This window comes from Mobula birostris, chromosome 23 (genome assembly GCF_030028105.1).
Source record: "Mobula birostris isolate sMobBir1 chromosome 23, sMobBir1.hap1, whole genome shotgun sequence".
Classification (NCBI taxonomy): domain Eukaryota; kingdom Metazoa; phylum Chordata; class Chondrichthyes; order Myliobatiformes; family Myliobatidae; genus Mobula; species Mobula birostris.
The window spans coordinates 15,880,457-15,907,064 of NC_092392.1; the positions used below are offsets into that span (position 1 = coordinate 15,880,457).

Genomic DNA, 26,608 nt, shown 5'->3' on the forward strand with positions numbered 1-26,608 from the left:
ACATGGCATTGATTAGGGATTTTAAACTGAGTTTTTTTTTTGTAATTGCTTTGGTAGTACATCAGATAATAAGTCAGTTATTCAGAGTAATATAACCTATTTTGGGCTAATAACTGACTAGTAATGGCTGCAGGTTCCTGTACGTGTTCTGATGTATCATTGGTATAACAGTCTCATTCCCTTAGGCCTAAATAATTTATTTTATACTTTAAATTTTTAGTCAAACAATCATTAGTATTGTGCGATGTTAGAAAATGAGGTGTTCTTCACTCATGATATTCTTCTTTGATGCTCTATTTCTCACGTGAGCTTAGAAAATGGTTTACTTACTGAAATAATTGTGTGTGCTAGCTCTTCTGCTAGAGAGATACCTTTTTTTCCACTATCAATCAACTTTATGATTGAGGAATATATCATATATTCAATTCTGGACCCAACATATCGATGCAGCTATAAAGAAGGCAAGACAGCGGCTATGTTTCATTAGAAGTGTGATATTTGGTATGTCACCAAAAACACTTGCAAATTTCTATGGATGTACTGTGGATAGCATCACTGGCTACATCACTGTCTTGCATGGGGGTGGGTGGGTGGTGACTGCATAGCATCGAAATAAGCTTCAGAGAGTTGTAAAATTAGCCAACTCCATCGTGGGTACTACCCTCCGTAGTATCCAGGTCATCTTCAAGGAGCAGTGCCTCTAAAAGGTAATGTCCGTCATTAAGGACCCCCACCACCAGGACATCGTCTCTACTCATTGCTACCATCAGGAAGGAGGTACAGAAGCCTGAAGGCACATGCTCAACAATTCAGGAACAGCTTCTTCCCCTCTGCCATCTGGTTTCTGAATGGACATTGAACCCATGAACACTACCTCACTACTTTTTTATATATATATATATATATATATATATGTGTGTATGTGTGTGTGTGTATATATATATATATGTTAACAAATTTCATGACATATACTGGTGATACTAATTCTGATTCTGATTCCTTGGAGTAGACTTTTGTCATTTGCTAATTTGTCAGCTGGTCACTGTTCTGAGAGAACAGAATTTTTGATTGATACCACTCATTTAGCTAGCACAAAATTGTTGGTGTGGATATTCGTTCTACACCTGTCATTTAGGATGTTTCTCACTAAATCGGGTTAGAGCACTTTAAAAGCCCAATGCATTTGAAAGTATAGAATCATATATAAAACAAGTATAGCACAGGGGGAGGCCATTTATCGCATTGGTTCATGCTGGTCAAGAAAGCATACTTTGAAATTTTCCAAGCTCGTTGTCTGTAGGCTTTGGGTTCCTTAGTGTTGTAATTGGTTAGGGTTTCAGATTGTGCTATGCATTCGGGTCATTAGCTACAGAACCTTGCTATTCTGTGTGTTCCTTAAAACGGTCCTGTAATTCTTCCACTAATCTTAAATTTGACCTCTGGTAAAGGAAATGAGTTCTTCCTGCCCACTCTGTCCAGGCCTCTTTTTCCATAGCCCTTCCAAAAAAATCACTTCTCAGTCTCCTGTTCTGAAAGAAACCATCTCTAGCCTAGCCAACATTCCTTGTCAACTTTGACAACACCCTTTCCTTTTTTCCTTGTGATTCTTCTCAGATGCCTGTTAAATGCTCAGATATTATACTGAATTTTTGTTGTTTTTATGTAGGGTTTAATGCATCTGGTGGTCCCACTGCATGTGGCTTTGCACTTTAATGCTTTTTCATCTTGCCTGGAAAAATGGTGAATAAGTTTATATGCAGGTGCTTCCTTTTGCTGCAATCATTTTGGGGATAAGTGTTACTTTCAATTCAATGGAAATATGAAACTGTAGTCTCAAATTCAGTTCTTGTATTTCTGAGTTAGTGATGCAGATAAACACAGTTAAAGTTGTCAGTATAACTGAATGCAGATTCTGATTCAATTACTACTTGAGGGTTAATATATTGAATGGGTGGGATTTGTTCAATTAGGCTACATTGACAACGTGAAGAGACAGTCATTGTTATGAGCTTTATGTATAATCTTCAAATATCATTCCTGCATGTACTAATACCTTTTTTAAAAACCTGAGAGGAGTTTTCTTTCTGCCTCCCCTACTTGACCTTTTTCTTTTTTCTTTTTATTTTTTTCAATCATTCACCAATTTAATGTCAATAAAATGAATAGGCACTAATTTATTTTGCCTTCTGAGTTGGAATAACTAAAATTGAAGAAGGAAAGGAATTTCATGGACTACTTGTTAAGTTGAATGCTTTGCTTGAATCTGTTTAAGCCAGTGGTAAATGTTCCATTGTACCCTTTGCGGTTTCTGGACAATTGAAAAATCAGGATTTAAGTTAGGTCGTCCAAACTATTTAACTTGTGCCCTGTTCTTGCCATCACTTGATAATGAAGGTTGTTTGAGATCCCAGTTATTTGTCATAATTGTTCTCTGTCACCTTGACTTTAATAGTTTCGAACGGTTGCTGCCAAGTGGAATTGAATGCTGTTAAATATTTAGTTGGCAGCTGCTCATTAATGAACCAGCTGCAGATGTTTGGGCCAGGGATTCTGAGAAACTTATGTAGTGGTAAAACAATGATTCACCTGCACCTTTGCTGTTTATTCAATGTTCGCAATGGTGTCTCTACACTGGACTATACTGGTTGACTGTAGAGCACCTGCGTTCAGCCCAGAGTAGCATTTTTGAGCCTTCTATTCCCTGCCATATTAATTGGCATCTCACTCCTATTTTGACTTGTCTGTTGGTATGAGGCCCAGTATGAGCTTGAGAAGCAGCTCCTCATCTTCAGTCTGAACACATCACAGTTTTCTAGACACTAATAAATTCTCCAACTTCTGATTACTTTTATTCTCTGTCTGTATCAGTATTGGCCATTTTATTCTGCAAGTCATCCACCTGTGGTATTTGGATAGCCTTTTTCTTTCGATTAGCACATCCTGACTTGCTAATTGCAACATATTACTTTGCTTTATCACAGGTGTGGACCTGGTTGGTCCTCTTCCCTGCCCCCCCGTGGTTTCATGCTTCTCCCTACCATAGTGGACTGTACCACCAGGTGGCCAGAGGTCATCCCTGTAGCTTTGATGATGGCTGCAGACGTGGCTCAGACATTCATCAGCACCTGGGTTGTTCGGTTTGGCACCCCATCTGATATTTCCTCTGACTGTGGTCCCCAATTCATATCAAACCTCTGGGCTGGGATGACTCGTAACCTCAGCATTAGGCTACATCACACCACAGCTTATCACCCACAGTCCAATGGTTTAGGTGAGTAGCTTCATCGCTTCTTAAAGGCTGCTCTGAGGGCTTTCCTGACCGATGAGTATTGGCATGATTGTCTCTCGTGGGTCCTGCTGGGGCTCAGAACAGCTTCAGAAGAGGACATTCGCAACTGAGTTGGTATATGGGCAGCTGTTACGAGTGCCAGGTGATTTTATTCTTGATGCCACAACCACCTAGTCAGCCTTTTAACAGTGTTCCACCCCCCTCGGTAAATTCAGTTCCTTTGTACCTTTTCCTGCCTTCCATCATAATGTACAGCACTCTTGGGTCCTGCTGACCTACATTTTGCCTCATTTGTTTACATCTGCCTTGATGCACGCCAACATCCCCTTAAGGCCCCTTTACGATGGCCTGTTCCAAGGTTAAAGACTTTTATCATAGATAACAGGGGTAAGTAAGCCTCAATGTAGGATGCCTTAAATTGGCTCACGAAGATTTGGAAGATTCCCCTACCATAATTCACAGCCACCGACATTGAGTTGGGGTTCCAGAGGCTGGTCTGACATGATGATGTAATTATATGAAGTTCATTTATAGTGCTTTGTGTTCAGGTTTTGGAGCACAATAACTGAGTAGTTACGGTTTTTCTTAAATATAAAACACCTGGAGTTGTTTTATTTGTGAAAACTTAGACATGAATGTGAACTTTATTTCTCTTTCCAAAATGATATAATAATGTTTGTATTTGGGGTTTCAAGTAGTATGTATCACATAAAATAAAATTAGCAAAATTTATTACAAGAGCTTATGGTAGACATTAAACCAACTACATTTATAAAATCTATGTCCTTATATTTCAAAAACTCAAATATTTTGCAGATTGGTGCCTATGATCAACAGATATGGGAAAAATCTGTGGAACAACGAGAGATAAAGGTAATGTGTTTTTCACTTAATATAGGTACTTTGAGCACTAAAAGTAATATGCAAGAAATAAGTGAAATAAGAGGTGAATTTTGTATTTAAATAAGACGTGAACTTTCAGCACGTCCATATTAATTATTGTTGATAAGTAGGAAACAAAAACATTGCAAAGCAGTAATTGTGGACAGTACTCTTTTTCTGGTGTAAAAGATTTGGCAGAATAGCTTTTCTGATTGGTGATCTAAACAAAAAATTGGTTGACGACTTTGAGATGGGTTTAAAATTCTGAAATATTTAATAATGTCTTGGATGTTTTGTGGCTGAAATGTATAATACTTTGGCTAATATTTTCAGGGTGGGTGGTGACACCAATATATAAATATTTCTCATTTTCTTACTCTCAAGGATTCAATGGAAAAAAAAGCTCTATATTTGGAAAAGAACATGAAATAATATAAGAAAATTTATATTTTGTTCAGAAATCTGAAACAAAAGTGTTTCTTGGGAATATTTGGCAAATCAACCAGTGTTTGTGAAGAGAGGAGAAAGATGGCACTTACTTTGGAGATTGGATGATCTTGCATCAGAATTAGCCAGATCTGATGCAAACAGGATAGTTTGGCTTCCTGAAATTGGGGTTGAGAGGGATAATAAATCAGCTATGATAGAATGGTGGAATAGACGTGCAGGGCTGAATGGCTGAATGTCATATGGTCTTATAGTTTTATGTGCCTAGACAGAAGGCAAGTACTGTTTCTTGTTCTTTCATTGGCATTATTAGAACATTGAAGGAAGCCAATGGCAGAGGTCAGAATTAAAGTTGGATGGAGAATTAAAGTAATGAAGCTCAGGGTCACCTTGTGGACTTGAATCAAAGTAATACACTCAGTGGTCACTGAACTTGGGTTCCTCAGTGTAGAGGAGATGACATCATGACCACTGACTGAGGCCCACTAAATCGGAAGAAGTGCATGTGAATTGCTACTTCACCACAAGGGCTGTTTTTGTTGCTGGAGGATGGAAGGGGAAGAGGTAGATGAAGAGGTGTTGTAACTCCAGGGGTTGTATTGGAAAGAGCCATTAAAAGTGGCATTGGTGGAGATGGCATAGAAAGCTAGAAAGTCGTGGAAGGAATTGTCCCTTCTCAATACTGGGAGGGTGGAATTTAATAAAAGCAGAAATGTTTGCGTGGTGTAGAACTCTATTGTGGAAGGGAAGCCACAACTAAGCAAAAGAATGTCAAAGACACTAGTATGGAAACATCTGCAGAAAAGATATAATAGAGATTTGGAATGGCGGCTGACAGGAGAATAGAATGGAGTCCTTACAGGAAGCAGGATCGGAAGAGATGTACTTATGATCTGTGTGGAAGCTGCTGGGTTTGTAATGGTTGTTGGTGATTAACCTATACCCCCTGACATGAAGAGAGGAAGGAAAGTCAAAAGGAGACAATTTGAAAGTGAGAACAGGGTGGAAAATTGGCAGCAGAGTTTTATTTTAGTTTGGTGTGAATACAAGAAGTAGCACTACTACGGTTATCAGTGTTGTGGGAGGAAGCTTGGAGGATCGTCCATCCCTCACATTAACACTGTGTTGTGTTTTTCTCCTCTCCATAGATGCTGCTTGAAATGTTGGGTATTTCTAGCATTCTCCTTTTGGTTTAGATTTCCGGTCAACATATTCCTTTGCTTTCTCTAACTGCTATATTTGTGATGTCAGGACAATCTTAGTTTCCACCCTATTTACAGATATTCCATTCATCTCTTCCCATCTACAATTTAAAGCGTACTTGTTTTCTCATTATCTAGTTCCAATAAAGATCTTCTGCCCAGAAAAATTGACTTGATTTCTTTCTCCACAGTAGCTGCTTGATCTGCCAACTATTTCTGGCATTTTCCCCCCATCATCTAGAGTTTTTTGCTTTGAGTACATCCTAAACTTGTTTAAACTGATTATTTTTGCCTTCCTGCTTTCTTTCTGTATCTCCAAGTACAAAATAGTATGGAACTGTAGTTCATCAGGGAAACTGCCAGCATTGCGTGAAGATTCTTGACTTTGGAATGCATGTTATTGTACCGGTTTATCTACTGATTAAAAGGGTGTGGCATTGGGCATCCATTTGATTCGTGATGCATGAATTCAGCTGCCTATTATGTAATTCAAGAGCTTAACATCCATTGATTAAAACACATATCAAAAGGGCAGGTAGGCAGGCAGAGGGGGTGGGGTGACTTTGTTGGCATAAAATGAAAGAAGTGACGTAGGATCAGACGATGTAGAATCCTTGTGGGTAGAGTCGAGAAATTGCAAGGGTAAAAAGACCCCAATGGGAGTTATATACAGGTCTTTTTCTGATTGTAAGAATGTGGGGTAGTAGTAAGTAATGAGGATGTGGGGTACAAATTACAAAGGAAGATAGACAAGGCATGTAACAAGGACAATGTTATGATGGTCATGGTGATTTCAATATGCAGGTAGATTGCGAAAATCATGTTGGTGCAGGTACCAAGAGAAGGAATTTATAGAATGGCTATAAGATAGCTTTTTAGAGCAGCTTGTGGTTGAGCCCACTAGGGAAAAGGCAATGGATTTAATAGATTGGGAGTCGAGTAATAAACCAGACTTGATTAGGGATCTTAAGGTAAAGGAACCCTTCGGTACTGCAGTCATAATATGATTGTATTCACCCTGCAGTTTGAGAGGGTGAAGCTGAAATCCGATATTTGGAATCACAGTTGAGTAAAGGTAACTACAAAGGCATGAGGTCAGCATGGTAGTGTAGTGGTTAGTGTAATACTATTATAGCGTCAATTCCACTGCTGTCGGTATGAGTTCGTGCATTCTCCCCATGACCGTATGTGTTTCCTCCCACATTCCAAAGAGATGCAGGTCAATAGGTTAATTGGTGGGTGTAACTGTGCAGCATAGGCTCACTGGGCTGGAAGGGCCTGTTAGCATGTTTTATCTCTAAATAAAAAAAACTGAGAGTGGAGCTGGCCAAAATTGATTGGAAGGGGGGCATTAACAGCGATAATGGTAGAGCAGCAATGGCTGGGGTTTCTGGGAGTAACCTGGAAGAAGCAGGATCGATTCATCCCCAACAAACATTCTAAAGGGAAGATGGGGCGACAGTAGCTGATAAGGGAAATCAAAGATTGCATAAAAGCAAAAGAGAGGGCATACAATGTAGCAAAAATTAGAGGGAAGCTAGAGGACTGGGAAACTTTTAAAAAGCAAGAACATGCAGCTAGAAAGTAATGAGGAGGAGTAAGATGAAATATGGAGGTAAGCTAGCCAATGATATAAAAATAACAGAAGCTTTTCTCAGATATATAGTTACAAAATGACACTGTAGAGGATGTAAGGGGGAACAGAGAAATGGCGGATGAACTGAATAAGTATTTTGTGTTAGTCTTCTCAATGGAACACATCAGTAGAGTGCCAGAAATTGAGAGTGTCAGGGGGCAGAAGTGAGTGTGTGTGAAAGAGAAGATACTTGGGAAGCTGAAAGATCTGAAGGTAGATAGACCAGATGGACTATACCGCAAGGTTCCGAAAGAGGTAAATGAAGAAATTGTGGAGGCATTAGTATTGATTTTTCAAGGATCACTGGATTCTGGAATAGTTCCGGAGAAATTAGCAAATGCGACTCCACACTTGGAGAAGGGAGGGAGGAAAAAGGCAGGAGATTTTCGGCCAGTTAGCTTGACTTCAGTGGATGGCAGATATTGGGGTCCATTAGCAAGGAGGGGTTCAGGCTACTTGGTGCGTCATGATCAAATAGGTCGAAGTTTTCTTGGTTTCCTTAAGGGGAAATCTTGCATGACAAATCTGTTAGAATTCTTTGAGGAAATAACCTGCAGGATAGACAAAGGACAGTCAGTGGATGTTGTTTACTTGGGTTTTGAAGGACTTTGACAAGGTGCTGCACATGAGGCTGCTAAACAAGGTCAGAGCCCATGGTATTACAGGAAGGAGACTAGCATGGGTAAAAGATTGGCTGACTGGGATGAGCCAGTGAGTGTGAATAGTTGGCTGCTGGTGACTGGTGGTATTCCGCAGGGGTAGCTGTTGGGTCCACTTCTTTTCATGTTATGTGTTACTGATCTGGATGAGGGCTTTGTGGTCAAGTTCTGGATGATACAAAGATAAGTATAAAGATAACTAAACCACAGTAAAATGCAATTCAGGTAAAGGTATTTCAACAATTTGAGCAATCCTTTGCATTTTTGCTTGTCTTTTGTTTTAATTTGTTCACTCTTATCACTATCAAAGAGTTATTTTATTTTACTTTGTTGAAAATCTACATCATGCCGTTCCTTTCACTGTCTTGATTACTAAGTAGTCACTGCAAACTTTTACTTTTCATTGTTTCTAATATTATTTTACTCTTTGCAGTTTATTAAATTGGTAAGTACACCAGGAAATGGCTTTCTGCTTGTAATTCAAATTTACTGTGGTCAGCTGCACTTTATTTTTACACAAGATTTTTGACTTTAAAGAAAGATTTCCTTTGCGTGCTGCTGGTACAAACAATGTAAATGTCTTTTCTATTTTGCTACAACATGTAGGAAATCTTGTGTGGCCACCTACTAATAGCATGGACGTGAATTGTACCATAGGGTTTATTTCGCACTTTAGCATGTACTATTGCAAAAGTGTATGAAACTAATGTCTATGTGGTATTAACAAAACATTTGAAGGTTGCACACTCATTTGAGCTAATGAGATGCTGACTGCTATAGGATGTTTTGAAGCTCTTCATCATGCCTGTTATTTATGCATATCCTCTAGTTTAAAAGCTTAAGCAAGCAATTTTGAAAAGTAGGATTTATTGCACTTTTTTGGCAATGCTAAACTTAAAAACCTATAGTATAGTTTCAAAGGAACTAATGCCTGCACATACCTTTACAGACTTTCAGTCCCTAAGATATCATATGATGCTCCACTGAACATTATTCTTGGAATTGGTGGAAAAAAATATAGGAATTCCAATCCAATTCTCTGCAAGCTGACTTTAAGATATCCAGGTTAGAAATATGAAAGTCGATCACTAACTTTAACTTTAAAATCTGGTACATAGTTTTTGGATTTTATTAGCAGCGCTAACTCATCAAGGCATTGTCCATTTTGTTAATTATTAATAAATATATGTCATTATTGCAGCACCATTTTGGCTGATGTGCTGCACCCCTGCTTGTATTTAGGTAGTTGAGTATAATGTGGGGTCACTGAAATTAAGAATTCTCAATGATTGTGTCAAAGGCAAGCTGAAAGATTTATAACTGGAAGTGATGGTACTAGTGTTCAATACCATCATTCCCTCAGTACAAATAACCCAGCTTCAAAATCTGGGCCTGTGTGCTTCCTGCAATGGATCCTTGACTTCATTACTGGGAGACCACAGTCAGTGCGGATCAGTAACAACATCTCCTTCTCACTGACTATCATCAACACAAGCATACCTTTAGGGTACATGTTTAACCCATTGCTCTTCTACTGTCTGTACCCACATAACTGTGTGGTTACGCCCAGCTCAAATGCCGCCTATAAGTTCACAATGACACCACAGTTTTTTGGTAGGATCTCAGATGGCGATGATGGAATTAGACAGATTGGCTAGCTGAGTGGTGTTGCACTGACAATCCTGTTAATTGTCATCCCCCTTTTTGTACCCACAGTTTCTTCCTGAATTTCAGGGACCAAGTCCTTTGCATAGAATTATTTTGTCCTTTTCAGTAAGAATGAACCTGTGAAGAATTCATCACCGATTTAAAAGCATTTTCACCTCTGCTGTAGTTGCAAAGTCTATTCTGCTAAGCATTTTGTTGTTATTAGCCTAAACAAAAGCGGTAAAAATGAGGAAGCCAATTTTAGCTCATATATGCACAATGGCTAAGGCTTAAAGATTCCCTTCTGCAGTAATTGATAACAGAATGCCATCATTTGTACTCTTGGAAAGGAGGTGGGTAGAAGCCAGAATAAGATGGTGGGGGAAGGGGAAGATGTACACACTGGCAGGTGATAGGTGAGACCAGGTGAGTGGGTGGTGGAAGAGGATGAAGTATGAAGCTGAGAGGTTCAGAAGCCATGTGTTGCTCAAGATTTCCAGCATCTACAGAATCCCTTGTGTTTATAATTTTGTACTTCCTTTATGTACTGTTTGCATTATGTTACATAGAACATTTTTGTCTGTATATTTTGCTCTGCTAATTTTGAAATTTATGGTTTCATTACTCCTCCTAAATTTGTGTATCTGCTTTAGTAATTGCAGCTTGCTGATTAAGCACTCGTATCTGACATAGTGATAAATTTAACATCTCTGACAGGTTAGTTAGTTTGATTTTCATCCATCAGAATAAACATTGCCCAAATTCTCACTTCAGAACAGAGTCTGAGAATCTTGATGTATATGGCCAAATGTGTGACAAACTGACTGTGGAACTGCTATCTGAAGGGATGTTATAACCTCAGCTACTTCACATATAATTGCATTCTCATCCACTCCATGATTGTAACAAAATCATTCCCCAAAGCAACTGTAAGGTGATTGACAATGGCCAAGAAATGTTGCTTGTAATGTAGCTCGTAAATGAAGTAATTGTACATAAGCCTGCGTGACATTAACGCAAGGCTGAGAATTAATTGTTAGCTGGGCCATATTAATGTTCAGCCAGGATCTAGACTTTGTCATGTGCTTAGTCTAAATGTGAATAAAAGAACTGAGTTCCATAATTAAGGAAAATATTAGTGCCAAGCCTTTAACACTATGGCAGCACCTGGCCAAGTTTGAATTCTAATAGAATTTCAATCATGGGAGCTCATTCTGCTTGGTTTCAGAACCCTGCTGCAGGTTTACTTTAGAAAGGAAAGTACTTAGTTCTCCCACTTTCTGATTGCTGACCTCCCTCCCATCATGTCATCAGAAATAGGAATGTTTATCGATGGTTGTGCTGTTCAGTTCTAAATGCAAACAGTGCAGACCCACACCGTACTCTGGCGGAAAAGCAGCAAATAATGTTGATGCTGCACAAGTACTAGGGAATGGTGACCGGCATTGAGAAAGAATCTAGAGTAACAAGCGTTGCTGTTGTCAAAGCGAATATAATCTTTAATCTTGGCATTTGCCGATGAACAGAAATTTAAGTCAACCTGCCATTATAAATACTGTGCTTTCAAGGCAGGTCAGAACAGGAGCGTTGTAGTGAGTGGCTCACCTCGTAATTTCAGTGTTTCAAAAAACCTGAAGGCCAGGTTGGAGTGCAGAATATAAAATTATAATGCTGGAAATAATCAGTAGGTCTTGCAGCAATCGTGAAAGAGACAAGCAGAGTCACTGTTTCACATTGATGACCTTTTGTCAGTTATTGATCTGAATTGTTAAATCCTTTTTCTGCATGGTTGCTGCCTGACTTGCTGTATATTTGATTCAGATTTCCAGCATGAGTAGCATTTTGCTTTCGGTGCAGTAAATTCCACTTAATTGCATTTGTATGACTCTTAACAATATTCCAGAAACTTAGCTTCTTCCCGGATGAAATCGTCCATATGATTGGTACTCCCTCCTATGCTGGCAGACATCCCACCTCTCCTGGAAGTTCCGGGAGTCTCCCGCATATTAATAGTGGCTCCCTGATGCCCGCAAATTATATACAATATCACGGAAATCAATTTTTTTGAGAGCGAGTGAGAGAAAGCAAGAGAGAGTGCGAGAGCGATCATGAGAGAGAGCATGCGCAAGAGAGAGAGTGAGAGCACGCGAGCGGGAGAGCGAGAGAGAGCAAGAGCAAGCAAGCGAGAGAGAAAGCAAGCGAGATCGCGCTAGCGAGAGCGAACGCAAGTGAAAGCACATGAGCGAGAGAGAAAGCAGGCGAGAGCACTTGAGAGCGCGCGAGCAACCACGAGAGAGAGAGAGAGAGAGCGCGAGCGAGAGTGCGCCATGGCAGAGTGTTCCAAAAAATATATAAAACGTACGTCACCCCAGACTACATTAAAGTGTACCCCTGCCTAATAGGGGTCAAAGTAATGACAGTGTTGCTCGCTGCACAGTTTGCAACAGTGACTTTTCTATTGCCCATGGTGGGTTAAGACTGTAAAAGACATGTTGAGGTGAGTTTAACAGGTGCCATTCGTTCGTTAGCATAGCTAACGTTATTTAAATTAGCTGGCTAGCTGTTAAGGAGCTACTCTATTGCAGACATCCCACCTCTCCCGGGAGACTCCCGCAAATTGATGGTGCTCCCTCCCTGAAATGAGTTTTTGCCGGGTGGGATGTCTGTGCTGGTATCCTGGGATTATAATGTGCATCATTCAAAGATGCATTGCACTATCTTGCAAAGGCATCGTTGGGAAGTCCTCTGACTCTGTGATCTTCACATTTAAAAGAGAGAGTGGTATCACTGCCATAGGTCAAGCTCCCGTCCACGTTGCAAACCAACCTGACTAGGAAATGTATTTGTTTTATACCTGCACTTAAGGCCCTGCTGTGCAATAAGGCCCTGTCCTTTCATTGTTAGTATATTGAAACTTTGTTTTCTCTAGCCAGGAGTATTGCGAGATATCTTCAGCACAAAGATTTTTTAAGGCCAATAAAAGTTGGTTTTACTAGTGATGTCTGATCCCTTGAATTAAATAAAACAAAAATCATATTGTCATATGTTATTACATCTTACATTATCGGTTCCAACTGTAAACATTCTTCTTTTACAAGATGTGTTTCTTACTGCAGGGCATGAAGAACAAACCAAAGAAAACAGGCCATGTAAAGCCAGACCTCATAGATGTTGATCTTGTAAGGGGTAAATACATCTTTGTCTTAGAGAAAATGTGTTAGCTGTTAATATGCAAATATTTTGAACTCCCATCTGGAAGTTGGATGAAAATATTCCCTATCGCCTTTATTATACCAATCACATTTGAACATAAAATAGATAGGTCTGGGCAAAAGTGGATCAATTCATTGGAATGGGAATAGGGATTGGAATTAAAATGGGTGACACCAGGGAATCCTGATTTTTATGGATGGAGTGAAGATGCTCAACAAAGCAGTCCCCCAATCGTTGCTAGGTCTCAGCAATGCGGAGGAGGCTACATTGGGAGCACCGGATACAGTAAATGATCCCAAAAAAATTTGCAGGTGAAATGTTGCCTCACCTGGAAGGACGTTTTGGGGCCCTGAATGGAGGTGAGGGAGGATGTGAATGGACAGGCATAGCACTTCTTCCACTTGCAGAGATTAGTGCCAGAAGGGAGATTAGTGGGGGAGGGGGTGAGGGGGATGAGTGAACAAGGGAATCACGGAGGGAGAGATCCCTGCGGAAGGTGGAGAGTAGGGGAAGGTATAGTTGCGTTGGGTGGTAAGGTCTCGTTGAAGATGGTGGAAGTTGTGGAAAATTACGTGCTGGATGCAGAGGCTCATTGGGTCTTAGGTGAGAACAACAGGAATTCTATCCCCATTAAGGCAGCTGGAAGATGGGATGAGAGCAGATGTCTGGGAAATGGAGGAGTTGCTGGTGAGGGCAGCATCAATGGTAGAGGAAGGCAAACCCCGTTCTTTGAAGAAGGAGGATATCTCTGATGTCCTGCCAAGATTTCTTGGTGGCCAATCATTTTCATTACAATCCCCATTCCCATTCCAAAACGTTGGTCCATAGCCTCCTCTACTGCCATGATGAGGCCACTCTCAGATTAGAGGAGCAACACCTTCTATTCCATCTGGGTAGTCTCCAACCTGATAGCATGAACATCAATGTCTTCAGCTTCTGGTGATTTTTCCCTCTCTCCCTCTTCTTCAGTTCCCCACTCTGGCCCACCTCTTACCTCTTCTCTGCTCACCTGCCTATCACATGCCTTACTGCTCCTCCTTCCCTTTCTCCCACGGTCCACTCTCCTCTGCTATCAGATTCCTTTTGCCTTTTCCACCCATCACCTCCTGCTTCGTGCTTCATTCCCCCACCTGGCTTCACCTACCACCTTCCAGCTTGTACTCCTTCCTCTCCCCCCACCTGCTTATTCTGGCTTCCTCCCCCTTCCCTTTCAGTCCTAATGAAGGGTCTCGGTCCGAAACATCACCTGTTCATTTCCATAGAAGCTTTCTGACCTGCTGAGTTCCTCCAGCATTTTGTGTGTGTTGCTCTGGATTTCTAGCATCTGCAGAATCTCTTGTGTATTTAATAAATTAAATTCTCTTTAATCAGTGACACATTTAGAGAAACCGATTAATAAGGTCAGTTATTTTTTAATTTAAACCTGGCCTGGATTTATGACTCATTTATGACTCATTTTCCATAACTTTTGCTAATATCATGCTGGTGTCACTTCTGCACTGTAAAACAGATGTATGAAAAAAATATAAGAGATAAATATTAACATTGATGTTGATTTATAGTTTCTAATCAACTTGAACATACCTGCCATTTGCTTTGGAGCTGCTAAATTTTTCTCGTAACTCACAAGCGACTGTTTGTAAGGGAGTAAAAGCAGTCTACAGCAGTGCCAAATGCATACGTAACCTCATCACTCATGTCCTGTAACAGAATACACAGACTGGCACATCCAGCCTTCCATTTACTAGAAGTCCAATACCTACAGAAATTTTATTTCTTTTTCCAAGGAAACTGTTACTAAATTAGCTCCACTTCCAACTAATGATTTATGTATTTTCCAGTGGTAGTACATAACATATTGTTGGTTAGTGCAAGCAATTTGATTTGCCCCAAAGACAAGCAGCAGCTCACTCACCAGGAATCGTAATTTTAATTGATAGAAATCACAAAGAATTTAAAGCTCTATTTTATCCACATAAACACTCTCTTGCTCACTGCTACAAGCCATCTTAACAGCAAAAGATCATATTTTGTCTGATATCTTTTTATTTTGTAATCAGCTGTACCCAGTCATTCAAGTAAATATGTACTGCCTTAGGAGTTACCACCAATGTCATCCGTAAGGAGACTGTACGTCCTCCCTGTGGAATACCTGGGTTTTCTCCAGGTCTCTCAGATTCCTCCCACAATCCAAAGACGTACCAGTTAGTAGGTTAATTGGTCATTGTAAATTATCCCATAAATAGACGGGTTAAGTCGGGGTTTGCTGAGTGGTGCTAGCTTGACGAGCTGGATGAGCCTATTCTGCACATATCTCTAAATAAGTAAAATTTGTGGCATTTTACTAGTTCCAGCATTCTTTGACATTATTCAGAGCTCTTTTTGAAGCACAATTATTCTCTGAACTGTGACTCATGACAATTGAGTGGTCTTGCTTCTTGAAGTCTGAATAGCTGGCTTTTACCCAATCTTTGGAGACCTCCATATATGCAAGTAAATGCTGAACCTGAAGCTAACTGATCAATTGATGCGGGTCCAATGTTCTACTCAATCACTGGACTCCACATTAAGTGCAGCAGTGGAGTCCTGGCTTGCTGGTACTTCTCTCTGTTATGTGGGAGAAATCCCTTTTGTAATCCCACACCTGTCATGCCAGGCGTGGGATTGGCATTCCCCTTCACTTCATTTGGGACAGCTGTGCTGGATGTCAGAAGAAAGAAAAGTAATTTCTGTTTTTATCTTTTTTCTTAACAGCTTTTTACTTTTAATTTTTTCACTTCCATCTGTAATAATTTTTAAATGACATCTTTTCATATCAGAAACTTAAATCTTTAAACTGAAGATATAGGGTTAACCTGTCCAAGTGTTGTGTCTTCTGTTCATAAACTTTTGAGGTGCTCTTTGGATGGGAATGCCTTGGATGACTTTGGCTGAGTCCTTGCTGTGTCCAGCTTCCAGATGGGGACGGTCAGCCAAATAAGAGCATCCAGGAATGCTGATTGCAGCTAGATGGGGACAGTGGGGAGCAACTTTGAATGGTAGGCAAGGTCCTGTAAAACCTTGACCAATGTGATTCCTTGCTGTTATGTCAGAATAACAGAGTCCATTCACAAAAAATACTAGGAATATTCTGTTTTGTATTTCGTTACATACTTTCTGTTTTTCACTACAGAAATATTGTTTGGGAGTTTGCAGAACTGGAGGGCACTCACAACTTGGTGAAAAGTATATTGTCTCAGTCCATTGCTACTTGCAAGGCACCTTCTCATAATTTTCAATAAACAAACGTATTAAAAACCCATGCAGTTAATTGTTACAGGCATGCATTGTTAATTTTGAGGAATACATGCAGATTTTCATTTATTTGCTTATTTATTCACTTCTTTTCTGAACCTGCAGGATCTGCTTTTGCTAAAGCAAAACCAGAAAGTCCCTGGACCTCATTAACGAGAAAAGGAATTGTGAGAGTTGTGTTCTTTCCGTTCTTCTTCAAATGGTGGATTCAAGTGACCTCAAAATGCATCTTTTCCTGGCTGCTTATTTTATACCTCCTTCAAGGTGATTCATATGAAGAGAATGTGGGGAGAATAATTAAAAGATGATTAATGTAGGATTAGTGTAAAATGAGTGGTTGAAGGTCGGTGTTGGCTAGAGGCCTGTTTCGATGTCGTATCTCTCTATAACTGTGTATAATTTGCATGCTGTGAGGAGAACATCAGTGGGGCAGTAGTTTTGATATGCCCAGCACAACCGGAAAGTTTTGTGTTCATTTTGGAATAAAACATTTATCTAGTACTACAGGCTTTCCAAAGATAATTAGTTGTTTTTTCGTAAAGTAATTTAAAGACATTTTAAATGATAATTCATTTTATTTTGTAATGAATATGAATGTAGCATATTTGAAATCTTAGATTCCTTCAGTGGTGCAAATCCAGTAAGGTCTGACTAAGATCTTCCCAGGATACTTTTTTATATCATGGTATTTTTACTGCTGGGTTCTATGTATTACAGCATTTGCATCAGTAATCCTGTCTGTACTAGAAAACAATTTGGCAGAGCACTCACCTCTTTTTTGTGTGTTTTTTAAAAATTAAACTGATCTTTCCAATGTTATAGGGCGGCTGATCTGAATGTTAGTGAATGACACTGCACAGATGGAAACAATGTGTTGAGCTGTTGTGGGTGTGGTGACATTGTGGTTAAATTACAGGACTAGCAGCCAATTCTACGCCATTGATCCAATAACACACTATGGAAGCTATGAAGTTTAAATTCAAGCACTTCAGTAAAGTTTTTTTGTAAGAAAATAGTTAGCCTCAGTAATAGTAACCATGAAATTACAAGAAGACCCTAAGATTCATTATGTCCTTGAAGAAAGGAAATTTGTTGTCCTTGCCCAGTCTGGCCCACCTATGTCGCTAGTTCATCAATATGTTAAGCTCTTACAGCATCCTCAGTTTGTGGCAATGGCAGCTGAGTTTGAATGCCAGCATTGCCTATCATGTCCATACCCTACCACTGGGAAAAAAAGATTGCCAAGCCAGCTGCAGGAAAGATCAAAATATTTAGTTCAATTTCTCTGCATATTTTTCTCTCTATTTCAGACTTTGTAGGATCTGCTCTCTATTAAGCCATTCCATGTCAAAGAACCTGAAATCAAGAAAAAAAAGTTGTTCAGTTTGACCTGCTGAAGGGTCTCAGACCGAAATGTCGACTGTACTTGACATGCAGAGTTCCTCCAGCATTTTGTGTTTGTTGCTTGAATTTCCAGCATCTGCAGATTTTCTCTTGTTTGTGATCATTTCGTAATTTTGGACCCTTCTGTCAGTATCACAGAGGGAACTTTTCATTTGTCCTGGAAAAGTATTGATAAATCACTGTTATCTTTTTTTTCATCGGCTTCATATGCAGGAATTATATTTGCTTTAACAGTAAGGGCAAGTTTATCAATCCACACTTATACAAACATCCTTTTAAAAAAACATTGGTGCAGCATCCACTGAATTTGATTCATGAGTTAACTACATAAGAGTATGAAAGTGATCCTAAGGCATAGGTCCTCTAGCAAAAGTTGCTAAATGGGCTGAATTACCTACTTCATTTGCAATACTGAATGCTTTTAACAAATCAATTTATTTGTGATTGTTACTTTATACTGAAGCCATACCCATGTATCAAAATGTACATATAAGTGCTGAATTTATTTTGAAACACTTGTTTGGATGAAATGAATAACTGTCTGATTCAAAAATTCCACAAATAAATGGTATAATTCTTCTGTTTACAGTTACAGCAATCGTGTTGTTTTGCACATCTGAAGTTACACATAGTGTACCATACACCGAAGTATTTGGGTCTATTTGGTTGATGTTACTGCTTGGAACAGTACATTGCCAGATTGTGTCAACGCATACACCCAAACCTGCAGCAAGTAGTGGGGGCAAACGAAGAAGGTAGCCTCTATTTTTGGAACATGTTAATCACTTCAAAAATATTGAAATCCTGTTTTATGATATGTTAACATTTATGTTGTATCTAAGCTGTGAGTTACTGTTAATTTGTCTGAAAAGCAAGTGGGCTTATGAGCCAAATACTATGAGATTTAGTAACACAGAAAGAATGTGGCGTGCATTGGGACAGAATTTTACTAGCCTATGCATTAGTTTTAATCAATGTTTTATGAAGACTGAAACAATGTGAACTATATCACATCACAAAGTGCAATGCCACCTGGGTGGTTACTTGAAATTTTTTGCTCAAATTTCATACAGACAGTTGATCTCATTTTGTAATATGACTCTTCTATCATTGTTGGTTGCAGATTATTGCACCGAATCAGAAAGTGTCAGTAGGTTGACAAAAATTTGAAATGGGTGAAATGGGATCTGGATTTATAGTTGAGATTGGTAGTAAGTTGGAAGTTAGAAGTGAAGAGATTGAGCTCGTAGTGCTTGGTTTCTTTCTGAAAAATAATTTTGCACACCTGTTGACTCTCCTTTTGGAAAAATGTTGGTAATCATTTCCTTCTTTAACTTATGCCACCCCCTTTAAAAAGCATTCACAGGCAGGTAGTAGTTGAAATTGGTGATAGTTTGGGTGGAGCAGAGTGGGGTGGGGTGGGGATGAACAATGTTACATTATGTTGTGTAATTCAATATCCCAACAGATCAGAAAAACAAGAAAGCAACCAATAGATCAAAGGCTACTTAAAACCAGCTTCTTAAAATCCTTCTGTAAAACTATGTAAGGAACTAAAAATAGAGGTGAAGATGAAACTAAATAAAGAACCATTTTATTTTTTCAAACATTACCACTAAAGTGAAAAAAAACTGCTTGGTAATATCACCTCTGAGGCTTTCAAAGGAATCTCTGGTCAGAATCTAAAATACATTTCTATGACTGTATTTAAATGAATAATATGAACGTATGATAAAAACTGTATAGGAAGTATATGGTGGTGGGAGGGAGACTATACTTTTAAATAGAAAGACATTTCATGCCAAGTTAAATAAAAGTTGCGTTTACTGAATTTATTTTTAAACTGAAGACTTATTTTGCAGGCGTAAACAATCTATTTTGGTATAGTTATTTGTGTTTATAACTACTAATTTGGCTATATTATTGAAATTTCTTTCAAGCTAGCCACTTGAGAGGGGGTAACTAAGAATATGACAAGGTGGTAGAATATATCTACTCTATTCCACCCATGCAATTACAAGTATAATCTGGTTTACTGTGTTAAATTATAAATACTCTCTTGTTGGCTGTGTTGCAGTATAGACTTTGTGAACAGAAGCCATCTTTCCTAAAGAGAGCAAAGACCAACAAGCTGCTTAGCAGTAAGTTACTGAATGCTAGCAGTGGGGTCCTCGTACTAGGAGATAACTTAATCTCAAGTTTCAAATTCAAATCTATTCAATTCTGATTTGTACTACATTTAAAAAAAAACTATTTAAGTCCCAAAAAGCCAGTAACAGTCTATTTATATTTAGTCATCATTTGTAGACCTTTGTTAAAAATATTGTAAAGATATAAATAATTTTGTGTATTTTAGTATATAAATGCATTTTCTGTTAGTATATCTGTTTTTTTTTAATTGCTGTAAAACGAAATGTGAGCTGAAAACCTCCTTTGAAAACCAAAGTGCTCAATTCTGGAAAATCATTCTGTACATTTTTGACATTTTTGTGGGCACAACAACATTGTTACTGAATTAACTATAAAACGATATTCTTTAATCTTTCTTGTAAAGGAAGCTGAGGAAAGCAGCTCATCTCGAAGTACACCGAGAAGGAGAGGGCTCTAGCACTACAGATAATACACAGGAGGTGCACCACCAGTTTGGCACAGGGACCAGTTATAATGTTGGTGAAATCTTCCGAAGCATTTGGAATGCTCTTTCTTTTCCGGGGTGTGTGTTAAAGTTCTTCTCTGCGTCTTGGTCGTTTATTGCATTTGTGTTTAGTTAAATATTCATGTGCCTCAAAGCTTTGATAATGTTCTTCTTCTTTCATTACCATTTCTTTCTCTCATCATTTGGCTCCAAGTATTAGTGGGATGCAAATCAACTTGAATGAAGTACAAATGTAGGGATTGTTTACAACAGTGCATACTTCTGATGATGGTCATGCTAGAAGAAGAATGCACTGGACAGGGTACAAGGAATGTCACCAGCATGTTGTTTGGGTTGAGATATTTTGGCTATAAAGAGAGATTGGAATGCTGAGGAACAATCTGATGTGAGATATTAAAGATCATGAAGGAGATAGATTGTGAGAAGCTTTCCCTCATAGCAGAGTTGTTACTAAAGGGCATAGGTTCAAATATTTAGAGGGAGTTTAAGAAAGAATTACTTTCTCCAATAGAGTGAAACCTGGAATTGTTTGATGGGATGATGAAAACAGGACATTAAGGAGTTGGTAGATGAATACTTGAAATCCCAAAGAGTAGAAGGTGACAGGTTGATACTGGGAAATGGGATCAGTGCAGGTAGATACTTAATGACTTGCCTGTATGTGATGGGACAAGGAGTCTGTTTCTGTGGTGTTTTCTTCTATGACCTTATTGACCTTTCCTGCCACTTCTCAAGGATTTGTATATTCACATTTCTCAGTTTCCCCCAAACAATTCAATATTTTCCAGTTATTATATGTTCCCTTTTCATATTACACCTCAACTGCATCTCAGCATTAAATTTTATTTACGCAAACAAAAGGAACTCTGCAGATGCTGGAAATTCAAGCAACACACATCAAAGTTGCTGGTGAACGCAGCAGGCCAGGCAGCATCTCTAGGAAGAGATACAGTCGACGTTTCAGGCCGAGACCCTTTGTCAGGACCCTTCTGTTAGTGCTGACGAAGGGTCTCAGCCTGAAACGTCGACTGTACCTCTTCCTAGAGATGCTGCCTGGCCTGCTGCGTTCACCAGCAACTTTGATGTGTGTTGCTTAAATTTTATTTGTCATTTTTACACCTTTTAAATTTTATTGCTGTCTGGAGCTGTCCTTTTTGTTCTTGTACCATCATTTTCATCGCTTTCTCTATCATGCCACCTACTTTTAGAAGCAGAATCAGGTTTACTGTCACTGATATAAGTCATGAAATTTGTTGTTTTGTGGCAGCAGGCATAACAGATTATTTTAAGTTACAATGGTGGTGGCGTCCGTTAGTCTTGTGAGACCATGGATCTGCGCCTGGAAAGTTCCAGGGTGCAGGCCTGGGCAAGGTTGTATGGAAGACCGGCAGTTGCCCATGCAGCAAGTCTCCCTTCTCCACGACACTGATGTTGTCCAAGGGCCGATACAGCTTGGCACCAGTGTCGTCACAGGAGTTGTCAGAACGAGGTTGAAGGCAACGTCGGACTGCCTTAGGGACTCCAGCTCCGGATTTGTCCTCAGGGTTTACCCCCGAAGCCTTTCCCATGAGTAGGTATGGCCGCAAGGCAGTGGAGGTTTGAAATCAGAGTTTTCCCTCTCTTAGATGGACTGCCTTCCCAGGCTGACGAACTCCATCAACCCGAAGCACTGGTTTTAAGGTGCCAGGACCCACCTTCGCCCCTTCTCCTGTCAGTAGAAACAGTTCCACTGGACTTAGAGGCCAAGCCACATGAGAAGGCCAGGAGTTGAACTTGGTTGTCAGAAGCTATTTGGGGCGTATGCCGTGAGGAGCACTTTTAGGTAGTTACAATAATAAATAAAATAAATAAGTACTGCAAAAGAGGAGTAATGAGGTAATGGTTCATGAATTCATGGATCTGATGGTAATATGTTAAGTGTTGGTCAGCAGCAGCGGGATGTGAAGGGCTCCATTAATTCTAACATTTTCCACTCATCTGTTCACTGCCTCCCACCACCTCAGCAACAGTTTCCTTTTTCTTCTTACATCCCTCCAGCCTTTGCACACATCATATCATTCTGTGCCATTTCTGTCAGCTCCGATGTGATCCCACTACCAGTCACATGTTCCTCTCTTGCCTCCTCTCTGCTTTCCACAGAAACCACTCTTCATGACTCCCTGATCTGCTCATCCCTCTCTGCCCTTCCTTGTTTTTCTATGCAACCATAGGTGGTGTAACTCCGGTTGCTTCCCCATTAGCACAACCTGGGGAGTTAAACAGCCATTCCTAGTGAGGTAGAGGCTCATCTGTGCCTCTTCCAACCTTGTCAACTGCATTTGGTGCCCATGATGTGACCTGTCTATACTGGTGAAACCAAACTTTGATTAGGCAAATGTTTTACAGAGTGCCTGTGCTCTGGCTGAATTGATGATCTTCAGCTTCAATTTGCATGCCTTTTCACCTCTTTCTTCATACTCCATGGTCCTTTTCCATTGCTATAGAAAGCCTAACCACAAATTGAAAGAATGATATCTCATTCTGACAACCCAATGATATTAAAATAACATTTTTCAATTCCATCAAATACACACCCCTGTGTTCTCTTCCTACACGGACTCGTCAGTCCACCCAGTTTCTTCACCTTTTCCATCCCCTCTCTCACTTGGTTCCATCTGCCCATCATCCCCTGCCCATTCTGTCTGGCACCTACCAACCTCAATCCTTTTGTTCCCCTTCACCCTGCAATTCCCTCCTCTCTTCATACTGCTACCTACTAGCAAAGTTTCCTTTTCCCTCTCAGTCCTTGTGCTTGGTCTTGACCCAAAATGTCAACATACTTGTTTTATGTATGTTGTTTAATCTGCTGACTTCTTCAGTGCTGTGTTTATTTTGTCATAAATTTCCTTTCCTACCTATTAAGCTGTCCAATGGAATCCAACAATCTTGTTTCTTTAGTCGTACTTTAACCTAATAAGGAAGAAAAGCTTTTCTTTGCATTAATAACACAGCCAACCAAAGTCCAACTTTAATTATGCAGCATTAAGTTTTCCTTACTTTTATCTTTTCAGGTCAAAAAAGATCAAGCAATCAATTGACAAATCAACAGAAACCGATAATGGCTATGTTTCTCTGGATGGAAGAGTGAGTACCAAAAGCCGTGAAGATGGAAGATTACCTCATGATGCTCACTGTGAAGTAATTGGATCTGAAGAGTACAACTTGTCTCTAGGAGCAGGAAGAAATTCACATACTCCTCTAAATCATAAAGTAAGTACCTTGAATTAGACTGGTTAAACCATCTACTTAAAGATGGTAGCACTGCATAGACCTGCCAACAGTTACGTTTTTTGTTTGCAAGATCAGGCAAGTATAAGCAAATGCAGAAGTCCTGAACGTCCACCCTGCTTGTGCTGGCAACTGGACTGTTGAGATTGATACTGAATTCCTCATGGAGTGCATATTTCCATAATTTCTCATTGCTCATGCTGGGAAATCTGCCTGATGAATTAGTGCCAGGTTGGGTTTGAAGCAGGCCTGTGGATTTGAATGAGGGCGAATGACTGTAAGGGGCAAGTCCAAAGAATTTGCTTGTTGCGCGTTTTGATTTATTGGACTTAATTCATATGTGTCCTGTTTTGTTTTCTTTATTTATTAATAGGTTTGATTCTTTTTTTTAATGATTGATTCAAACTCATTGTTGCCAGTAAGGTGAATGGCACATCTTAGTCAGCTGTCAAAGCAGTTCTAGATGAGGTTTGCTATGTGCAAGTAAGGGACATGTTTTTGCTAATCAGGTCAGAGCAGACTTTGGTGAGAAAGTTCAGTCCAGGGGGATATATTCAAAGTAAGAGTGAATTTAGCAGGCAGTCTGTAGGTATGGACTAAATTATTGATTAGCACTTGCTTAATTTGAACAAAGCATTACCACTGCCGTACTAGGAATTATTTCTGATTGTAGTGTAGAATAGTACATCATCTTGTATGTACCTTTAGCTCTAGCAGTAAGGATCTCCAAATGTTAAATGCAGCACAGAGAAGGAAATTATATTGATTTAAATAATATTAATCTGGAGTCTATCTCTGAGGTCAGCTTCCCATGTTACAGACAGCTATTCCAGGCAACACCCTAGTGAATCTCTTCTGCACCCTGTCTATTAGTATCACATCCTTTCTATTGTGTTGAGTCATGAACTGTACGCAACACTTGAAGTGTCCATCTGACAAATGTTTTGTATGACTTGTATGCAGTATGACTTTCCAATTCTTATATTCAGTGTTTCAGATCATGAAGGCAGGCATACCATCTACTTTCTTCACTACCAGTCTCACCATTTTCAGGGAGGTATGGACCTGCACCCCAAGGTTTCTCTTTACTCAGTGCTGTTAAGGTTCCTGCCATCTACACTGTATATTATCCTACCAGAAATGACTTTCCAAACCTCACTCTTGACTGGATTAAATTTCTTCTGCCACTATTCCATCCAATTTTCCAGCTAATCAGTGTCTCACTACATCCTTAGGCAACCTTTTGCATTCTACAAACCCACCAATTTTTGTGTAATTTGCAGACATGCTGATCAGACCTCCGACATTCTCACCAGGTTATTTACAAATAGCAAAGGTCCCAGCAATGATCCCTGTAGTACACGAGCTGCTGACTTCCAGTCATAATAGACACTTACCCACCACCTATCATCAAGCCAATTTTGGATCTCTTTTCCCAAGACACCAAGGATCCTTTGTGCCTGACCTTCTGGACCAGCCTATCATGTGGGACTTCGTCAAAAGCTCCAACATAAACACTAGTTGTATCTTCAGCCAAGTATTACAACACAATTAAATTACTGGCATCTTTCCAGCAATGTAGAAAATTGCTTAAGTATGTTTTATCTACAGAAAGTAGGATATTTCTAATTTGGTTAGAGATAATGATTATTGAAGGCAGTTGTGGTTATTGGACAACTCTTAGCTTAGCTGCTGGGCTTGCAGATTTTCCTCAGGGTAGTGGCTTGAGCTGAACGATCATCAGTTGCTTTATCAATGACCTTCTTCTGCCATAAAATCAGAAAGGGCATGATGTTTGATGGTGATTAGATGATGTTCAAACTGTTTGCATAACTTAGAAAATGAAATTGCCAATGTCTGCCAGCAAGCATCAAGATCAGGTGTAGGCTGATGATGTAAGGGACTGCAGATTTGGAGAAACACTAGTGTGGTGTAGGAACTTGACAGGTTGAGCAGTATCTGTTGGGAGGGGGGCTGTGGTTGAGATGTTGACAGTTCGGGTCAAAACCGGGCTGCTAATTGATAAATAAAATTTTATGTTACACAAAAATTGCCAATGAGCATCTCCAACAAAGTCAAACGTAAACCTTTTTTCATTAATTGGACTTCCACCATTGGGTCTTCTGTCTGCACCCCAGTTACACCACGTAAACCTACCTGGACAAGCTTTATAGATAATGTGGCTGATAGAGCAGAGAATCCGATGTTAATTGATGCTGCTCATGGCTCTCCAGTGGAAGTGAAGACAGCAGAGTAGGAGACCACTAACTTGAGCAGAACAATTAATCAAGAATGAGGTGAATTCACCTCCTTGATTTGAAGTTCCAGTGAGATAAGACTCCACCTGTCCTAACCCTGGCCCAAGTTCTTGGAAAGGCCATTGCACAGACGTGGGCCTCCCGAATCTCCTGCCTTTAATACCTATGGTGTGTTTGAGTTTGCAGCTGAATCACCAAAAAAGGTAACAAGTTCACATAGTAGCCCTTCAATGGTCCCTCAAGGATTTAAGAGTAACGAATAGGGTCTTATGGAGGTGTGTTTCTGAGACCAGCTAGAATCCTCAGAAAACTAATTAAGCCTATCGCACCTACTGGACCGACGGCAGCTTACCAGAGCCCTCTGTCAGTCTCCTGCTGAAAGTTGATCAGTCCTATGGGTTCCATGGACTTGTGGCTTTCACCACACAACTTCATACACCTTCCAGGCAAAGATCCTTCCTCGCCCAGGGATGAGGTCTTTGGAGCTTCTGATGGCGTTTCTATAGCTCTAGGGTTTTACTGGTTGGGGTTGTTAGCCCCATGCCCAGCCCTCCTCGTTTTGCAGCCAGGCTTGGGATCATCCATGGTGGAGTTTGTTTGGGAAACTAGGTCCTTGTTAAATGCTTCCAGGACTTCTTTGGCCCTTCTATGTGATAGGTCTGCAATGTGATGCTTAAATGGAGAGAGAAAAAGAATGTCATAAAGATCAACATTTACATGTATCATCTAGGGCAGGACCTTTTATAGTTAGAGG

General features: G+C 39.8%; 1 protein-coding gene across 2 annotated transcripts in view; it reads left to right on the forward strand.

Moving 5' to 3' along the window:
• LOC140186756 (protein PHTF2-like) overlaps positions 1-26,608 on the forward strand; it is a 90,738-nt gene that overhangs the window by 29,374 nt on the left and 34,756 nt on the right. For both annotated transcript variants that reach the window (XM_072241290.1, XM_072241291.1), the window contains exons 3-8: positions 4,106-4,162; positions 12,879-12,948; positions 16,375-16,533; positions 18,263-18,428; positions 20,228-20,386; positions 23,380-23,578. In XM_072241290.1, the coding sequence (XP_072097391.1) occupies positions 4,106-4,162; positions 12,879-12,948; positions 16,375-16,533; positions 18,263-18,428; positions 20,228-20,386; positions 23,380-23,578 (810 nt within the window). The remainder of the gene's footprint in view (positions 1-4,105; positions 4,163-12,878; positions 12,949-16,374; positions 16,534-18,262; positions 18,429-20,227; positions 20,387-23,379; positions 23,579-26,608) is intronic.